At 45.3% G+C, this 16,579-nt stretch overlaps 1 protein-coding gene across 1 annotated transcript in view; it reads right to left on the bottom strand.

Moving 5' to 3' along the window:
* Positions 1 to 5,266: 5,266 nt before the first annotated feature.
* PUS7 (pseudouridine synthase 7) overlaps positions 5,267 to 16,579 on the bottom strand; it is a 68,720-nt gene continuing 57,407 nt past the window's right edge. The window contains exons 13-16 of the mRNA XM_029615035.1: positions 11,204 to 11,305; positions 9,960 to 10,089; positions 7,960 to 8,051; positions 5,267 to 6,701 (exon numbers count right to left, since the gene is read on the bottom strand). Coding sequence (XP_029470895.1) covers positions 6,565 to 6,701; positions 7,960 to 8,051; positions 9,960 to 10,089; positions 11,204 to 11,305 — 461 coding nt within the window. The 3' untranslated portion in view covers positions 5,267 to 6,564. The remainder of the gene's footprint in view (positions 6,702 to 7,959; positions 8,052 to 9,959; positions 10,090 to 11,203; positions 11,306 to 16,579) is intronic.

The following is a 16,579-nucleotide window of genomic DNA, read 5'->3' as shown; positions in this document are numbered from 1 at the left end:
AATAAATATAGCCATCAGAAACACAGTCTTCAAGGTCAACAACTGTAAGGAAAGGCTACACAGTGGCCCACCAAAAAGTTCAGCATGAAATTAAGACTCCACAATGGAAGCGGTAATCCTCAAGGAAGTTCTAAGATGCTTTACTCCTTCAAACAATGGGCTACATCAGGATGAGACGACAAAAAAACACCATTCAACAGGCCTCTGAAACAGCCAACAGCCACAACATGTACCTTCAAGGAAGTAAGGGCCAAGCCTTTATTCAGTCCACCCTGCAAAAAATCCAGAATGAGAGAGATCTTAACTGAACGAGGAAGAACACCCTGTTGCTCACACCAGGCCACAAAAAGACTCCAAACTCACACATAAGCCAAGGAAGTGGAGAACTTGCGAGCACGGAGTAAAGCGGCAATCACCACAGAGGAATAACCATGCTTTAACAGGTGAGCCCCCTCAAGGGCCAAACTGTAAAACAGAATTGAGTCGGATCGTCGTGAAGAACAGGTTCCTGCTATAACGGATCCATGTGCAGCTATAGAAGAAGGGGGGCCTCCACCAGGAGTCATCCCAAATCCGCATACCACAGACAACTGGGCCAGTCCGGCGCCACCAGGCCTTCAATCTTGCGAATTGTCCTGCCCAGCAAAGGACATGGAGGAAAGGCATAACGCAATCTGTCTTCCGGCCAGACCTGTACTAGAGTATCTATTCCCAGGGACCACAGACCTCACCTGCGACCGTACAAGCGAGGAACCTTCGTTTTTCCAGAAGTCGCCAGCCGGTCTAGAAATGGAAGGCCCCAGTGATCCACAATCACATGAAACACCTTGGCTGACAACACCCTCTCTCCTGGGTCCAGACTCTCACTGCTAAGGAAGTCCACTCTTACATGGTCTTTTCCTGCAATGTGAGAGGCCAAGATCATCTGCAGTTGACCTTCTGTCCATTCCATCAGCTGGTCTATTTCCTGGGACACTTGCTGGCTCTTGGTTTCTCCCTGGCGATAGATATAGGCTACCATCGTCGTGTTGTGAGGCATCACGTGACCCACTTGATTCCGCAACATGTGGCTGAACTGTAAGCATGCCAACCATACCGCCTAGGCCTCCAGGTGATTGATGTTCCAGCGGGACTCCTCGGCATTCCAACACCCCTGGGCAGTTAACTCCAGACAGTGAGTCCCCCAACTGTGGAGACACACATCTGTTGAAAGTAACAACCAGGCTGGAAAGGACAAGTGAACTCCCCTTCTCAGATGATCCTCCTGCAACCACCACTGGAGGGGAGAGAAGATCTCCATCGGCAAGTGGAGCCGACCCGCATAATCCTGAAACTGTGGGTTCCAACGAGATAGCAGAGAGCGCTGAAGAGGACACATATGCACTCTTGCCCACAGCACCACTTCCAGGGTAGCTACCAACAAGCTGAGTACCTGCAAGTAGGACCACCCTGTCGGGTGTATGGTATTCAACTGAGGCACTTGAGACATCAATCTCTGGATCCAAATGTCCGGTAGGAAAACTCTGTCCTTGTCCCATGTTGAACCAGAACCCCAGATACTCCAAGGACTGGAATGAATGAAGATTGCTCTTGGTCAGGTTTACCACCCAATTGAGCTGCTGCAATAAGGAGATCACCTTGTGTGTCACCTGGCAGCTCTCTTCCTGAGACCGGGCTCGAATCAGCCAGTCGTGCAAATATAGGTGCACCAGAATTCCTTCTTTTTGCAAGGCTGCTGCTACTACCACCATAATCTTGGAAAATGTTCTGGGAGTGGTGGCTAGAGCAAAAGGCAGTGCCTGAAACTGAAAATGACACCCCAGCATCGCAAAGCATAGAAAGCGGAGTTCCAATCGGATGGGAATATGAAGGTAAACCTCTGACATATACAAGAAGGTCAAAAATTCTCGACTGCACCGCCATTATCAGAGCGTAAGGTTTCCATCCAAAAATGATTCACCTTCAAGTGACAATTGACCCTCTTGAGATCCAAGATGGGATCCTTCTTAGACACAATAAAATAAATGGAATATCATCCCATACTTTTGTGAGATGTGGGCTCCGCAACCATAACCCTCAGTCTGAAGAGCCTTTAAAGCGTAAACTCCACTGCCTTCTTCTTCTGCGGGGAGTTGCAAGGGGACACCATGAACACATCCCGAGGAATATTGCGAAGTTCCAGTGCATACCCTGCATATCACCTCCAGGACCCACTGGTCCGACGTGATCTCGACCCACCTCTGATAAAAGAGAGAGTCGTCCACCTATTTTCTGTTCCGGAAAGTGGGTCGGCAAACCTTCATTGGGAAGCTTGGGAAGGTCCACTACCCGAGCCCACTCCTCTCTTGGGCTTGGTGATGAAAGGTCTGAGACCTACCAAAAGCAGAGACCGCTGAAAGTCATGCCTCCGTAGGGACAAAAATGCCTAGAACCCCGGAAACGACACCCTCATACCAAAGGGGTGCTGTAACTGTTTTTTATCCTCTGGCAACCAAGGCACTGGAGACTCGCCCCACTTACTGGCCCGTTTCTCCAACTTGCTCTCAAACAAGAGCAAGCCTTTAAAGGGCATCTTGGTAAGACTGGCTTTGGAAGCTACATCAGCTGACCAATTTCGCAACCAGAGTTGACGCCTGGCCGTTACCACTGAAGCCACTCCTTTGGCCGAGGTCCGGACCAAATCACAGTCTGTATCTGCTAAAAAAGAGGCAGGAGGCCTCATAACTGCTCTGGAATTCCCTCCACACTCATCAACCTCCTGAGAGAGAAGCAGACAAGATCTCACCACTAGGGTGCAACAAGAGGCAATCTGTAAATTCAATGCCACTATCTCAAAGGCTTGCTTAAGAATAGCCTCAATCCTTCTATAATGTACATCCTTCAAGGCCGCTCCTCCCTCTATGGGGATAGTCATCCGCTTAGAAACTGCACATACCAGAGCATCCACTTTGGTAAAATACAATCGCTCTCTCACATCTGCTGTCTGATCCCCTTTGAAATTTGCCTCTGGGGCATCCCATTCCAGATCAATCAATTCCTGAATGGTATCCATCACAGGGAAAAAACAAGAGGCTTTATGCAAGGAAACCAAAATGGGATTCTTCCTAGGTTCAGACATAGCATCTGAAGAGGGGACACCCAGCTGTTTCAAGGTTGGCAGTTCATCTCTTTGAAAGAACCACCACAATGTTCAATATGGTTCCAGCCCTGGAGGAATTTCCCCATTTTCCAGGGAATCAGGATTAACTTAATCATCAGTGCTATCCGGATTCCTGTCGGGAACACCCGCAGGGAGCCGGGGCAAACCCTGGCGCTTAAGCTTATGACTGGAAGAGGGAGGAGCCAGTGGCTGAGGGTCCGATAGGACAGAAATGGGGGAAGTGGAGGACTGTGCCTGAAGAAAGGCTTGTGAACCTTGAAAAAATTCCACCCATGAAAAAGCATCTGGGTCCAGACCAAGCCCAGAAGGAATTGGAGCTGATCCCACATAACTGCTCTCGACAGTGGAGGAGCCAGTCAAGGGAGAACCAAGATCTGGTGCGCCCCCCCCCCCAGTCAAGGCTGTCATCAGAATGGGAAGAGCCAGGCTTAGCAAAATCTGAGGAAGACAACTCTCCCTGAGCGTCGGAGCAGTGCTGACAGATTAGAAGCCAGGTCAGGCTGAAAAGCCCTAATATGATCAACAACACAAAAGGAAGACGCTTAGGCTTCTTGCTTACCAGCGCCATCGCTGTGGTAAACGTGTGTCAGAATGGCTCATACTAAAAAATGAAATGCACTCAAAAACTAAGTGCCTAGAAGAAAGTGTGGTTAGGTGCACGAACAACTTGTGCGCCAAGTTAAGCACATAAAAAAAAAGTGTGCGCATAAAAAGCGTGCCCAAAAACAGAGTGCACAATGCATGCGCAAAGCCAAAGCACTGGACATCCCAACAGCCTATAGAGGGCAGCAGAACACGTACAAGAGCACACAAAAATGGCTGCAGCGGCCTACCACATGGCATGCAAGAAGAAAGCCCAAGTGCGGGGCACAGCCCACCGGGGGCTGCTCAACCCGCCAGGCTGCCCAGGTCCCCAAACCCAACAGGAGCGGGAACGAACGTTGGTACGGCCTGCCGAGAACAGAGAGCAGAGGAAGCCCTGAAACCCTTCTGTATCTGATTCAGGGTAAAACTCTCTCTTTTTTTTAAACCTTACCTGAGCTCAGCGCTTACCGGCTGAGTACAGAGACAGTCTCTGGCTGTGGGAGGAGAGGGCATCTGCTATCCCCGCCGCGCTCGGCCTCCTGCACCTGCTGCCTTTCAGCTGAACTAGCAGCTAATTCTACACCAGGAAACTCAGCTACCAGACCAAGGGACACCTCTGAGGGGCCATGGAAATCGCACCAGGAATTCTCGACTGGGGGAGGGATCACCAGAGAGTCGTGCTTTCTTTTCCTGGATTTAGAATTTCAAATTTCTCCTTCTAAAAAGCTTGGAAAAATCCCTATAGGGAGATGCATGTCTACCATCTGCTGGAGACCGAAAATACTGGCAGGCTGGGGTCACAGCAGGGCTATATGTACTGCAATGTCAGCCTGCTCAGTCTCCATCTGCTGGCAGGGGAGCATAAACCCACTGGTCCTGAGTCCATCTGTCTACACTCTAGGAAAGAAGGCTTTTAAGCAAGCTTTTAAAGATTGGGATTTGCTGATCTGATTGTTCTATGCTTATAAATAGTATACTTCTTTGTGAGAAAAACAGCTGTATTTTATTAGTATTTATTCTATAAGGATATAAATGTTTAGTGATAACCCTTTTGCTTAATAGGAAAGGTGGCATTTAACAAAACTGAATAAACTAAACTAGTGGCCGCTGGCCAAGGACTGTTATACACATGACCTGACTGGGTACAGAGGGAATGATTGAAGGCTCATGGCACCAGTTCCCAAGCCTTGGATCCGATTGACCTGGAGACCCACAGGAACAGGAAAAAAAATGCTGGGTCAGAAAGAGAATCCTGCATTGGATAAGGAGGCAAATTTTCTCTTTTTAACAATTCCATAATGTACCGTGCCCAAAACCTAGTTCCTGCCTCAATGCAAATAAGGAGACTGTTGTTAGGGGCTTTTTGACACACACACACAAAAAAAATTTTTTTTTACAAAAAACCATAACACCATATCCCACTCTTAAAACATTACCCTTACCCCTTTTGGATTTTTTCCCCAAAGGAAGTGGAAAGCAGGACTTGCCAGCTTTTACTTCATTTTTCATCACTTATTTTGTAAAGTAAAGTAATATTCAATATAAAATATCCCTTACTAAAATTCAGATTGCTTGATAAAAATAGCTGTACATGTTTAGAACACAAACTGTAAAAAGCACTCAAAGCTCTCCAAATCAACAGTGCATTACTTGTGGAAATGCCAGTGTCTTTCTAGGCCAACATCTTCTAACCATTTATTTTATCTAGGTACAAATGTTTGAACACGTTTAGTAACCTCTCATTCTAAATAGCTTTTCCAAGCTGGCCTGTTTCTTGTAAGATGTTTTAGTCCTTATGGCCGATGGATATTTTTAAACATGTTTCACATCCGCTCTGTCTGCTGTTACTGCTGTCCCAATACAACCTTGGCATTTCAATATAGCCAGTGAGCCAACCATGCTGAAACTCTCATGCAACATAAAGCGTCACACCCTTCAGGGAGGAAAAACGATATCCTCTGAGAGCTTGCTCCTTCAGTAATGGTTTGCAAAAGTGAGAACTGTAGCAGCTCTCTTGAGCTAGGACCCATTAGGAGACAAGCACATGAGGGCTTGCTCTCTGATGAAGCCAAGCAGGTGTGGAACTGATCCATAAAAATTACCGACAACATTAGAAAGATGGCTAATGCACTGGTCTTAAGACTAAGACCAATTCTGCAGCACAGGAAAACTGGAGCAAGAGTCTTCTGTCTGACGGGGTAAGCAAGGGTTGGTGCAGTACAGAGGCAATGCGCTCTATCCCAGCACCCATGCATCAACCCCTTCCAGCCAAAGGAACACCGCCAAGGGCAAGTCTCAGAGGGAACATCAGTCTGGCCCAGCATGTGCATCATCCAGATATGCTGTGTGAGGGTGACGGTCTAATAAAGAAGAAAACAGCGGCAAGAGAGAAACAGACGGCTATTTTAACTCTGAAGCGCATACAGTTGATTCGAATCCCTCTTTGGGAAACATTTCTAACAGGTCAGAATTTGGATGCTCTTGTGTCTCTTAGGCTCTAAAATTTCTTCACCACATACCATTTGATTTTCTGTCTGTACTTAGCTAATAATATTGCATGTTTATAGTGGTTCATGCATCACAAATTCTCTGGCTGCATACCAGTTTCAAAATAAAGTCAGAATATTTAGAGATTTCATCTTTTTCAGAAAGTGTTTCTGTAAACCACTGTAAAAGTTTTTCAACTAAAACCAAACATAAAATTTTAAATTTCAATTATAAAAAAAGCATCTTTTTTTCCCTTTACATGGGATAGTTAATTACAGATTCCAGAACGAAACGCTTTAAAATTCTTCCAAAATGGATCCAAGAGAATGGATTCAATTCAGCCATACGGTGTTTAGCTGGGTTTGGTTCTTGATACTTGTATCCATTTTCAGCACTTCACGAATAGCCATTGTAGCGTAAGTGGAGGGAGGCAGAGAGAACTCCATCTTCAGAGCTTGGTATTTTCCCTCTGTTACCAAGTCAAATAAGATAAAAGCAACTCATTAATATTAAAATACAATGCAATTCTTTTGAACTCACTGAAAACTGCACAAAAATAAAGTAAGCCAAGCAGGAGAATGATCAGAAAAGTTTCATTTTCAGGTGTTAGACAATATGTATGTAATTCTGCTACTCATCTAAGCTGCCCATTTGTGTACAGCTGAATACTAACAGCCACAGGATCCTGTTGCTGATACGGGTTAAATATTTTACTGCTCTTTGTGCAACTTCACCTTGCACTTTCACTGAACTCCAAAGAGAGAACTCAGAAGGTATGGAATCTGAAGGTTCATGGAAGCTCTGGAATTTGTTGCCAGAGGATGTGGTTAGTGTAGCTGGGTTCAAAATTCTTGGAGGAGAAGTCCATTAACGGCTATTAATCAAGTTTGGTTAGGGAATAGCCACTGCTATTAATTGCATCAGTAGCATGGGATCTTCTTAGTGTTTGGGTAATTGCCAGGTTGTATCCTGGATTGGCCACTGTTGGAAACAGGATGCTGGACTTGATGGACCCTTGGTCTGACCCAGCATGGCAATTTCTTATGTTCTTATGAAATGTGTGATGTGATTTGCTACATCACATTAGTATGAATGTGTGTGGGTGTAACTGGTAGTATTCTTCCACAACATGGCTGCCGCCAAGGACTCAAGGAAATTATGATAAAACAATCAGAGGAAACATAAGCCTTTATGGTCAACTTTAGCCTTTTGGAAAGGCTGACTGCTAAAAAAATAGCTTTCTTCCCCATGCCTGCCGCTTGTTTAGGCTAATATGAATGCTGCAGTCTCTTTCTGTATTCTTTCTACATTGCAAAGAGGAAGGGAAGAAGGGGGTAACACATGATTAATCCTTCTGCTTATACTACCAAGTTTAAATAAAATTGAAGGTTTTATTCCATATATGTTAATAGTTTGTGTCAGTGCTTTATCTAATAAAGAACGTTCCTTAAACTGGTATCAAGCTTCCTTTGACATCTTTGTCACTGGTGGCAATATAATATTAGTATATATTTTTATCACAGAAGTAGTAGTTCCAGAGGACTATAACACTCGCCCCCCCCCCATATAATAAGAACTCAGGCACTTATTTCCTAAGTTACGTGAAAGCTCATTTCATGCATTAAAAGATCTGAAAAGATAGCTCAACACATGTAGAAACAGTATCTACACTCTTTTAGATATTTCCTTTTCTACTTCACGTTATAGCAGAGTTGTTGAATGCTCACCTTTGGCAAAAATGGGCAATGGCTTTCCTTCCAGCTTGTCCACGTCCGTATGAACTAATGGAATTTTTGGATCCTCATATGCAATAAGCTCCCTATATAAACATACACAGGATTTAAGCTTTCTTCAAAAAAGGTCAGATTCAACAACCACTACAAGTATGAAGGCAAAAATCACAGAATCACTACAGCTACAACTTCCTAGATCCTAAGTCCGATATCCACAGAAGTGGTCAACTTATGTCCTAGAGAGCCATAAAGAGAAAAACAATATGTATAAAAAGAATCTAGGCATCTAAATTTGAATGTCTGTATGCAAATTAATGGCTATTCATGATGGATATCATTAAAAAAAACCCAAAACAAAACCCTAAACTTATTTTGCTCCTCTTATTTCAAGAACTGGTACTGATCATTCCTTCAAATATTACTATCCTAGGATATAATTTATTTTAAATTTTTTCATACCGTTCCTTTTGATATATGATAGTCCTGAGCAGTGTACAATACATCAACATACATCATGATTTCTGATTTTGAGTCTTTACATTTATAAGGCAATCTCTTAGTCTTGCCATTCTTCACCTACCTAACAGAGGAGACATCTGCTAACAAGAAGTAACATTTTATCTAGCGTTTGAGTCCCAATGCATTTTCTATGGCAAAATTCCACACTTTGCCCTTTTATATGCCTTTGCAAACTAAAATGATTTAATGTCCAGTCAACAATCTAGAATCTACAATCTGACTGAGCTAGGCCCTGCCATTCAAATGTTATAAAAGGATGCATACGTACAAAGACAGAAACATAACATGCACAGACTTCAGTATGATCTGATCAGCCTCTCACATTGTATCGAACTAAGGCTAAAAAGGCGAACTATCTGTGCTTAGGCCCCAGGAGCAGATAGAATGACTGCCAGTTGCAAAGAAAACCCTCGGAAGCAGTGTCTTTTTCAGCTTTTGGCCAGAAGAAGGCAGTTTATATAGTGCACTGTCCAGTCCCAGGGACACAAACTGGCTTGGGTTTCAGGATGAATATTCATTGGGGATATTTTGGAGATTTGATTAAAGAATAAAGTTCATTTGCAGAATTTGGTTCCACTGAAAACCAGATTTGGCTGTAGTCGTGCATTATTGTAGAGGAGAAGGAATAAGGAGCAAAACTGAAAGGATCACTGTTCTCTCAATTAGTAATAAATACTCCCAAATAAAGTTGTAAAATCAGCTTACATCTGAAAAAAAAAAAAATTAAACTACTGCACCAATCCAATGGGAAAAAAATCACTGAACAGCAGAGGATATCTTAGATTAAATGTATGAAAACAGATTCAGAAAAACTAAATGTGCTGTAATTTACATTACTTTGGCACTGTTGATTCATAAAGGGGAGGTCCTCTGTCGTTATAGTAAAGTCCATTCTCTTGAACTGTTGCATTTGTTAAACAAATGCACGCACGCATTTCAGTGATTTATTAAAAGTGTCTTAAAATGAACAGATATCTGCAATCCTCCTTTAATGTGAAAAATATTATAGACAAAATAACTACTGAAAATAAAGTTTTATGGACCAGCAAATTGTGTTTCTAGTGTGTAGGACAATTATGTGCAGTGCACCTGTCTCCAAAGGCCATGTGTGTAAGTAGTAGGAAGTAATGGGACAAAAGGGAAGATCACATCTGCTTATGCAAATAAAAAACAAACAAACATGCTTATTAATCGGAAACAGCAGCTGAAGTGGTACAAATATCTCCGGCCCACACTCCACCTCAGGTACAAACTTAGAGTGTGAGCCCTCTGGGGACAGAGAAATGACTACAGTACCTGAATATGTAATCCCCTCTGAAGTGCCAAAAAGTGGAATATAAAAATTAAATAAACATACGGTTAAACAGAAACTTTGTGTCTTGTATGTATCTGAAGCTGCAGATACTTGTGTAGGAAGAAGAAAAATTTTAAGTAAAGAATCACACAGCGACCTTCTGTTCTGATGTACTACTCACCAGCTGACATTCTGAGGTCGAATGATGATCTTCCTGTACGCGCCAGCTAATGAGTACTCTCGAATTTTGTGTTTCATGTTGTTGATGTCCAGATTGTCAGCTGCAAGCATTTCTCCATATACATCGCCAACTGAAATAACCAAACTGATAAATAAGCAGGCAAGCACTATCAAATAAACCAGGCCTTGTTTGACGAAGTCAGGAATTCCATTTGTAAATGCTGCAGGACTTTTACAAAACTGCATGAATGTATAACACAGCCAGCTGAATGGAGTTTTATGAAAAAATTAAAAAAAATATCCTCTTGGCTTTATTAAACTAGCCTGCACATGCAACTGAAATTTATCAAAGATAAAAGACATTAGCTATAAACAGAAAGCAATCTAGTGACCAAAATGACCTGATCTCTACATGTTCCTGTTTATAAAGTTCAATTCTCGATACATGTTTACTTAAAATTAGAAAGGATGAAACAGCGCCATCAAAATCATTGCACTATTTCCAGAGACACAAATGCTTCTGTTCGGCATCATCAGGGGAAAGGAAAAAGCATTTGGGGAGCTGTGGCAATGAAAAGTCAGCCTTTGAGGCCGGCCCAGTTCCCCTCTCAGAAGAACCCTGAAGGGGTACTGTAGGTAGTGACTGGGAGAGGGGAAACAGACAGTATATATATTTTTTTAAATTCTTATTCCATCTTTCAGACACTTCAAAGCGGATTACATTCAGATACAGTAGGTATTTCTTCATCCCCCGAGGGCTAACAATCTTAAAGAGCCATTCATCATTTTGCCATAAGGACTTAATGCCTGCTTTAGGGCCCTAATGCGTTGTAATTACCGCAACCCCCCCCCCCCCCCCGTTAATATGCAAATTATGCATTAGTTATTCATGTGGGAAGAGTTAGGGCAGAGTTTATGGTAATGTTCAGCAGTTAACAACAAATGCGGTAGAATAATGTGTGCGATAACACACTCAGAGTACAGTTAAATTTACTTTTCTTTCCAACTTTCAGCACTCCTAATGACACCAGATTGTTACAGGTGCATACTATGCTGTACGTACCTGTTGTGATGTATCTAGGCCTAAAAATAGCTTTACAGGATACAAGACTAATGGAGAGGCAAGATACTCAAACCCTTTACTGCTGGTAGCCAATAGCAGAGGGCTGGTAGAGTTTAGCTAAGGTTTTAACACATAATTATTGTATTTCTAATCATGTAAAATCAAGATTTTAAGAGACTTACTTTTATGCTTTGGATAAATAACATCAAACCCAGGCAATGGCATAACAACATCATGGATGGTATAGTTGTTCACATTGGCCTCTTCAACTGGAACAGCAGTAGCTGCAATTATACAGTTTTATATGTTAAAACAAAATAGAACATAGATATATTTTTCCTTAAAAACATCTATGACTAGATTATTCCTCAAAAGTATACATAAAGGAGACCATTTTACAAATAAAACCCTTTCTGCATTAGCCTGAGCCTGAGCAGATGCTCGGATGTGCTCTGCACACAGGCACAGTCTGGTTCTGACAGGGTAAAGAAACCAGCAGTATTCATGTATGCAGCAGTGGAGAGTTACAGAAGGATAAATGATTACCTCCTAATTTACTTTCTTGGAGTCCTGTTAGACCAGTCATTACATATGGGATTTCCCTCCTCCATGACTGACACAGAGAGAACACACCTCTTTTTATACCTGAGAGTAAGGTCATTAAGGGGTGTGGTCCTAGACCAGTTCCAGTAGCCTACTGCCCAAGTGCTGTGAGCTCTCTTTAGAGGACTCCAGGTACACCCCTGGCCTCACCAACTCCATCCAGAAGCAGGGCACATATCTCTTCCCCCCCCCCCCCTTTTTTTTTTTTAACCATACACTATTGAGCAGGTGCCAAGACTTCTCTCTTGTAGGGGCTTCTAAAGTCAAAGCCCTGGAGGATTTCCTCACCAGGTTGTTCTTAGACCCTGTCCAGAATGCTAAAGCTGTTTCCATCCAGACCCTATTGAATCCAATACTCGGTGGCTTGGGAGGCTTGCAGTTGCATTGCCTTAAAAGGCCTGTTTCAGGGTTGCCTCCAATATTCTGTCCTGGCCTCAGTGCTGACTTCCCCTTCTACTATAATGACGTTCCCTGTACGTACCCGGATCAGTCCAGGACAGCTGGGTTTTGCCTCCCCTCCAGCAGATGGAGACAGAAAAAAGACTTTGCGGACTCTGTCCTATACCCCTGAGGTGCCACCTAGTGACTGCCAGTATTTTTCTGTCTCCAGCAGATGGTGGAGGTGCAAAGCAGTGTCTGGTGTTAGTGTTTGGATTTGTCTGACTTTGATTTCTTGGTAGTGGTTACTTTTCAGTGGGAAGTTTAGGTCAGGATCCCTTTAAATAAATAATAATAAAAAAAAAAGCAAACAAATAGGATAGTTGAATTAGACTCCCAGGGGGTTGGCAGGTCCTGGTGGGACCATCCCCCCTGGTACTTGAGGCTAAAGAGCAGAGGATTGGGAACCCTGGAACTACCGGGGATGGGGGTGATACCGGGGGTCCTGGCTCACTCACCCTCACCGACGCAGCCTGGCGCTGTCCCTGTCAGTCTTGTGCTGAATCCTCCGAGACGGGCCTTCCCCGCCTGACAGGGGGGAAGGCCTCAATCAGCCAGGGAAAAAAAAAAAAATGTACAAAGTTGTGTTTTCTTGTCTTGGGCTCTCTAGCCTAGCGAATGCTCCATTTTTGCGGCCCGTTTTCAGCCGGGGAAATCTGTGCCTTCACTGTGGTTCTTTTTTCGGGTAGGCTGATAAATCGAGGCTAGGGATATGCCTCGTGGTGCTGCCTGCAGTGCGCGTGCAGCTTTCCCGCGCTGGCATATGCACCAGCTGTCTGTCAGGCGGGGAAGGCCCGTCTCGGAGGATTCAGCACAAGACTGACAGGGACAGCGCCAGGCTGCGTCGGGAGCCTGAGAGGCCTGATTGGCTGCGGCAGAGCTCGGATCCCTTCCTGCTTAGTGCAGGAATGGAAGCTTTGTTGCTAAACATGAGGGATCAGGAACGATCAGGAGCTGGCAGTGCAGGGAGAGGGGTCCCCTCCTCCACTGAGGCCGGCTGCCCCTGGGGGGTGGGGGGCAATGCTCCAGATGCTCAAGTTGATTTCTCGGAGGAGGGGCGGGACAACAACTCGGATGGGTCTTCCTCCTCGTTCTCAGACTAATTTGTTATGGTGATGCACAAGTTCTTCAAGGTCCGCAAGGCGGCAAAGGGATCGCGTACTAAGTTGCCCCGGCAACCCTCTGCAACCACAGGAGCTGGGAGAGGGTCCTCTTCACGCAAATGCTTCATGTCATCCGGGGGCAGAGATGGTCTCAAGGCAAAGCGCCTGCTCCGGTCCAGTTCAGCGGATACTTTTCAGACGGATATGTCAGATGAGGATCAGTCTCTTCCACAAGCTCCTGGAGAGGGGCAGGATCTGGATCCGGATCTTCACCTTCAGCCGGTCATACCAGATGGTATTCCAATGGTGGAGGGAGATGATCCAAAGGTGGTGGCGCCTGTTCCAGAGGGACAAACTGGGGCCTCTGATACCAGTCAGTCATTCTGGAGGAGCTCGGTATTGAAGTTCCTCCTGAGGATTCCAGGTTCGGAGCTATGGATCCGGTCATGGTGGGCCTCCGGGGTCCGGCTCGATCCTTTCCGTTTCATATGTCGGTCACGGATCTCTTGTTTAAGGAGTGGGACACTCCAGATCTTGGATTGAAAGTGGGAAGAGCTATGGACAAATTGTACCCGCTTCCGGAGGCGGCCTTGGATCTCCTCAAGATTCCCAAGGTGGATGACGCCGTTTCAGCGGTCACAAAGAAGACCACCATTCCTGTCACGAGGTCAATGTGCTGAAGGATTTGCAGGACCGTAAGTTAGAGCTGCAGCTAAAGAAGATTTTTGAGGTTTTGGCCCTTGGGGTCAGAGCTGCTTTGTGCAGCAGTTTTGCATAGAGGCCTAGTCTCTGCTGGATTAGGATTGGCAGGATGAGGCGTCCCTCTCAGATGTGGCAGCGCTGCGTGCTAGCAGTCTGGAGGCGGCGGTGGCATATAGCGTGAATGCCCTGTATGATCTTCTGCGGACTTTGGGCAGGACAATGGTCGCAGCGGTCTCCGCCCGCAGGCTCAGGAATTGGTTGGCAGATGTATCATCTAAAGCACAGCTGAGTTCGTTACCATTCCTGCACCCTTTGCAGTAGAAGAGGATGCATATAGGGAAAAATAACCCATGCTAAAGTTACAAAATGTTAGGTTCCATATTAGGAGCTACCACCCAAGAAAGAGATCTAGGTGTCATAGTGGATAACACATTGAAATCATCGGTTCAGTGTGCTGCGGCAGTCAAAAAAGCAAACAGTATGTTGGGAATTATTAGAAAGGGAATGGTGAATAAAACGGAAAATGTATTGCTTCATGGTGAGACCACACCTTGAATACTGTGTACAATTCTGGTCGCCGCATCTCAAAAAAAATATAGTTGAGATGGAGAAGGTACAGAGAAGGGCAACCAAAATGATAAAGGGAATGGAACAGCTCCCCTATGAGGAAAAACTAAAGAGGTTAGGACTTTTCAGCTTGGAGAAGAGACGGCTTAGGGGGGATATGATAGAGGTGTTTAAAATCATAAGAGGTCTAGAATGGGTTAATGTGAATCAGTTATTTACTTTTTCAGATAACAGAAAGACTAGGGGGTACTCCATGAAGTTAGCATATGACACATTTAAAACTAATCGGAGAAAGTTCTTTTTCACTCAACGCACAATTAAACTCTGGAATTTATTGCCAGAGGATGTGGTTAGTGCAGTTAGTGTAGATGTGTTTAAAAAAGGATTGGATAAGTTCTTGGAGGAGAAGTCCATTACCTACTATTAATTAAGTTGAATTAGAAAATAGCCATTGCTATTACTAGCAACAGTAGCATGGAATAGACTTAGTTTTTGGGTACTTGCCAGGTTCTTATGGCCTGGATTGGCCACTGTTGGAAACAGGATGCTGGGCTTGATGGACCCTTGGTCTGACCCAGTATAGGCATGTTCTTATGTTCTTAAGGTGAAGCTACTCTTTGGGCAACAGCTGGAGGACATGATAAAGTCTCTGGGAGAGAACAAGGTCCATGGGTTGCCAGAGGATAGGTCTAGATCCAGAGGTTCCTTTCCTCAGCAGGCGAGATTTTGGGGAAATCGTTTCCGCTCCTCAAGGTCCACTGGTTCGTCTTTTCGCCAGGGTACCAGCCGCCAAGCTTCTTGAACCCAGTCCTTTCCGGGCCGCCGGCCTGCTAGAGAGGGTGCTCCGCTGTCCCATGGGGGCTTCAAAACCGCACAATGAAGCGAGGCCGGTCCACCCTTCTGTTCCAAGGATCGGGGGAAGGTTAGCCCTTTTCCAGGAGGCTTGGACCAATTTGACGTCCAGCCAATGGGTCCTAAGCATCATAGAACACAGCTACTCCTTAGATTTTGCTTGGCCGATCAAGAAGCATTATATAGTGTCCCTTGCGCGTACCACCAAAAGCGCTGGGTGGTGCGAGGCACTCTATAGCGCTTGCAGTATCTCGGAGCCATAGTTCCAGTGACCAAAGGGCAGCTAAGGCGAGGGCACTACTCCATCTACTTCATGGTACCAAAGAAGGAGGGCACCTTCCGTCCCATCCTCAATTTGAAGCGGGTGAACCACACCCTGAAGGTACCTCGTTTTCGGATGGAAACTCTTCGTGCCGTCATAGCATCGGTGCACAAGAGAGAGTTCTTGGCGTCTCTGGACCTGATGGAAGCGTACCTGCACATACCAATACATTTGGACCATCAGAAATATCTGCTGTTTGCGATCCTCAGGCGCCATTTTCAATTCTTCGCCCTCCCATTCGGGCTCGCAATGGCACCCAGGGTCTTCACCAAGGTGATGGTTGTGGTCACGGCCGCCTTACGACGGGAAGGGATACTGGTGCATCCGTATCTGGACGATTGGCTAATTCGAGCAAAGTCCAAAAGCCTCTGCAGAGCCGAGATAGTGAGAGTGCTCTGATATTGGACTCGTTAGGATGGGTGGTCAACCCCAAGAAGAGTCATCTGATCCCCTCTCAAACTTTGGAGTTCCTGGGGGCTTGCTTCGATACCACCTTGGGGAAAGTTTTTCTGACCAAGGAGAGAATTTCCGAGCTCACATCGCAGGTGGAGTCATTGTGCTCTATAGCTTGACCCAGGGTCTGGGATTACTTGCAGGTACTGGGCTCAATGGCTTCGACGATACATCTGGTACCACGGACCTTTGCGCATATGCGTCCTCTTCAATCAGCCTTGCTCCCCCGATGGAATCCCCTTTCACAGCATTTCCATCTTGTCCTGCCTCTGACGGACGTGGCACACTCCAGTCTTCTGTGGTGGCTTTCGCCACATAATTTGCGCCCAGGAGGTGGATTTGGAGATTCCCTGTTGGATTGTGGTGACAACAGATGCCAGTCTCTCCTGGTGGGGAGCGGTTTGTCGAGATACGGCTGTCCAAGCTCAATGGACCAAAACAGAAGCCTCCTGGTCGACCAATCGCTTGGAAACCTGAGCGGTCCGGTTGGCACTTCAAGCCCTCCTCCCGTTGGTGGA

The sequence above is a fragment of the Rhinatrema bivittatum genome, chromosome 9, assembly GCF_901001135.1.
Source record: "Rhinatrema bivittatum chromosome 9, aRhiBiv1.1, whole genome shotgun sequence".
In the NCBI taxonomy this organism is placed as follows: domain Eukaryota; kingdom Metazoa; phylum Chordata; class Amphibia; order Gymnophiona; family Rhinatrematidae; genus Rhinatrema; species Rhinatrema bivittatum.
The sequence above is the reverse complement of the archived record's forward strand: the minus strand, read 5'-3'. Positions and strand labels throughout refer to the sequence as shown.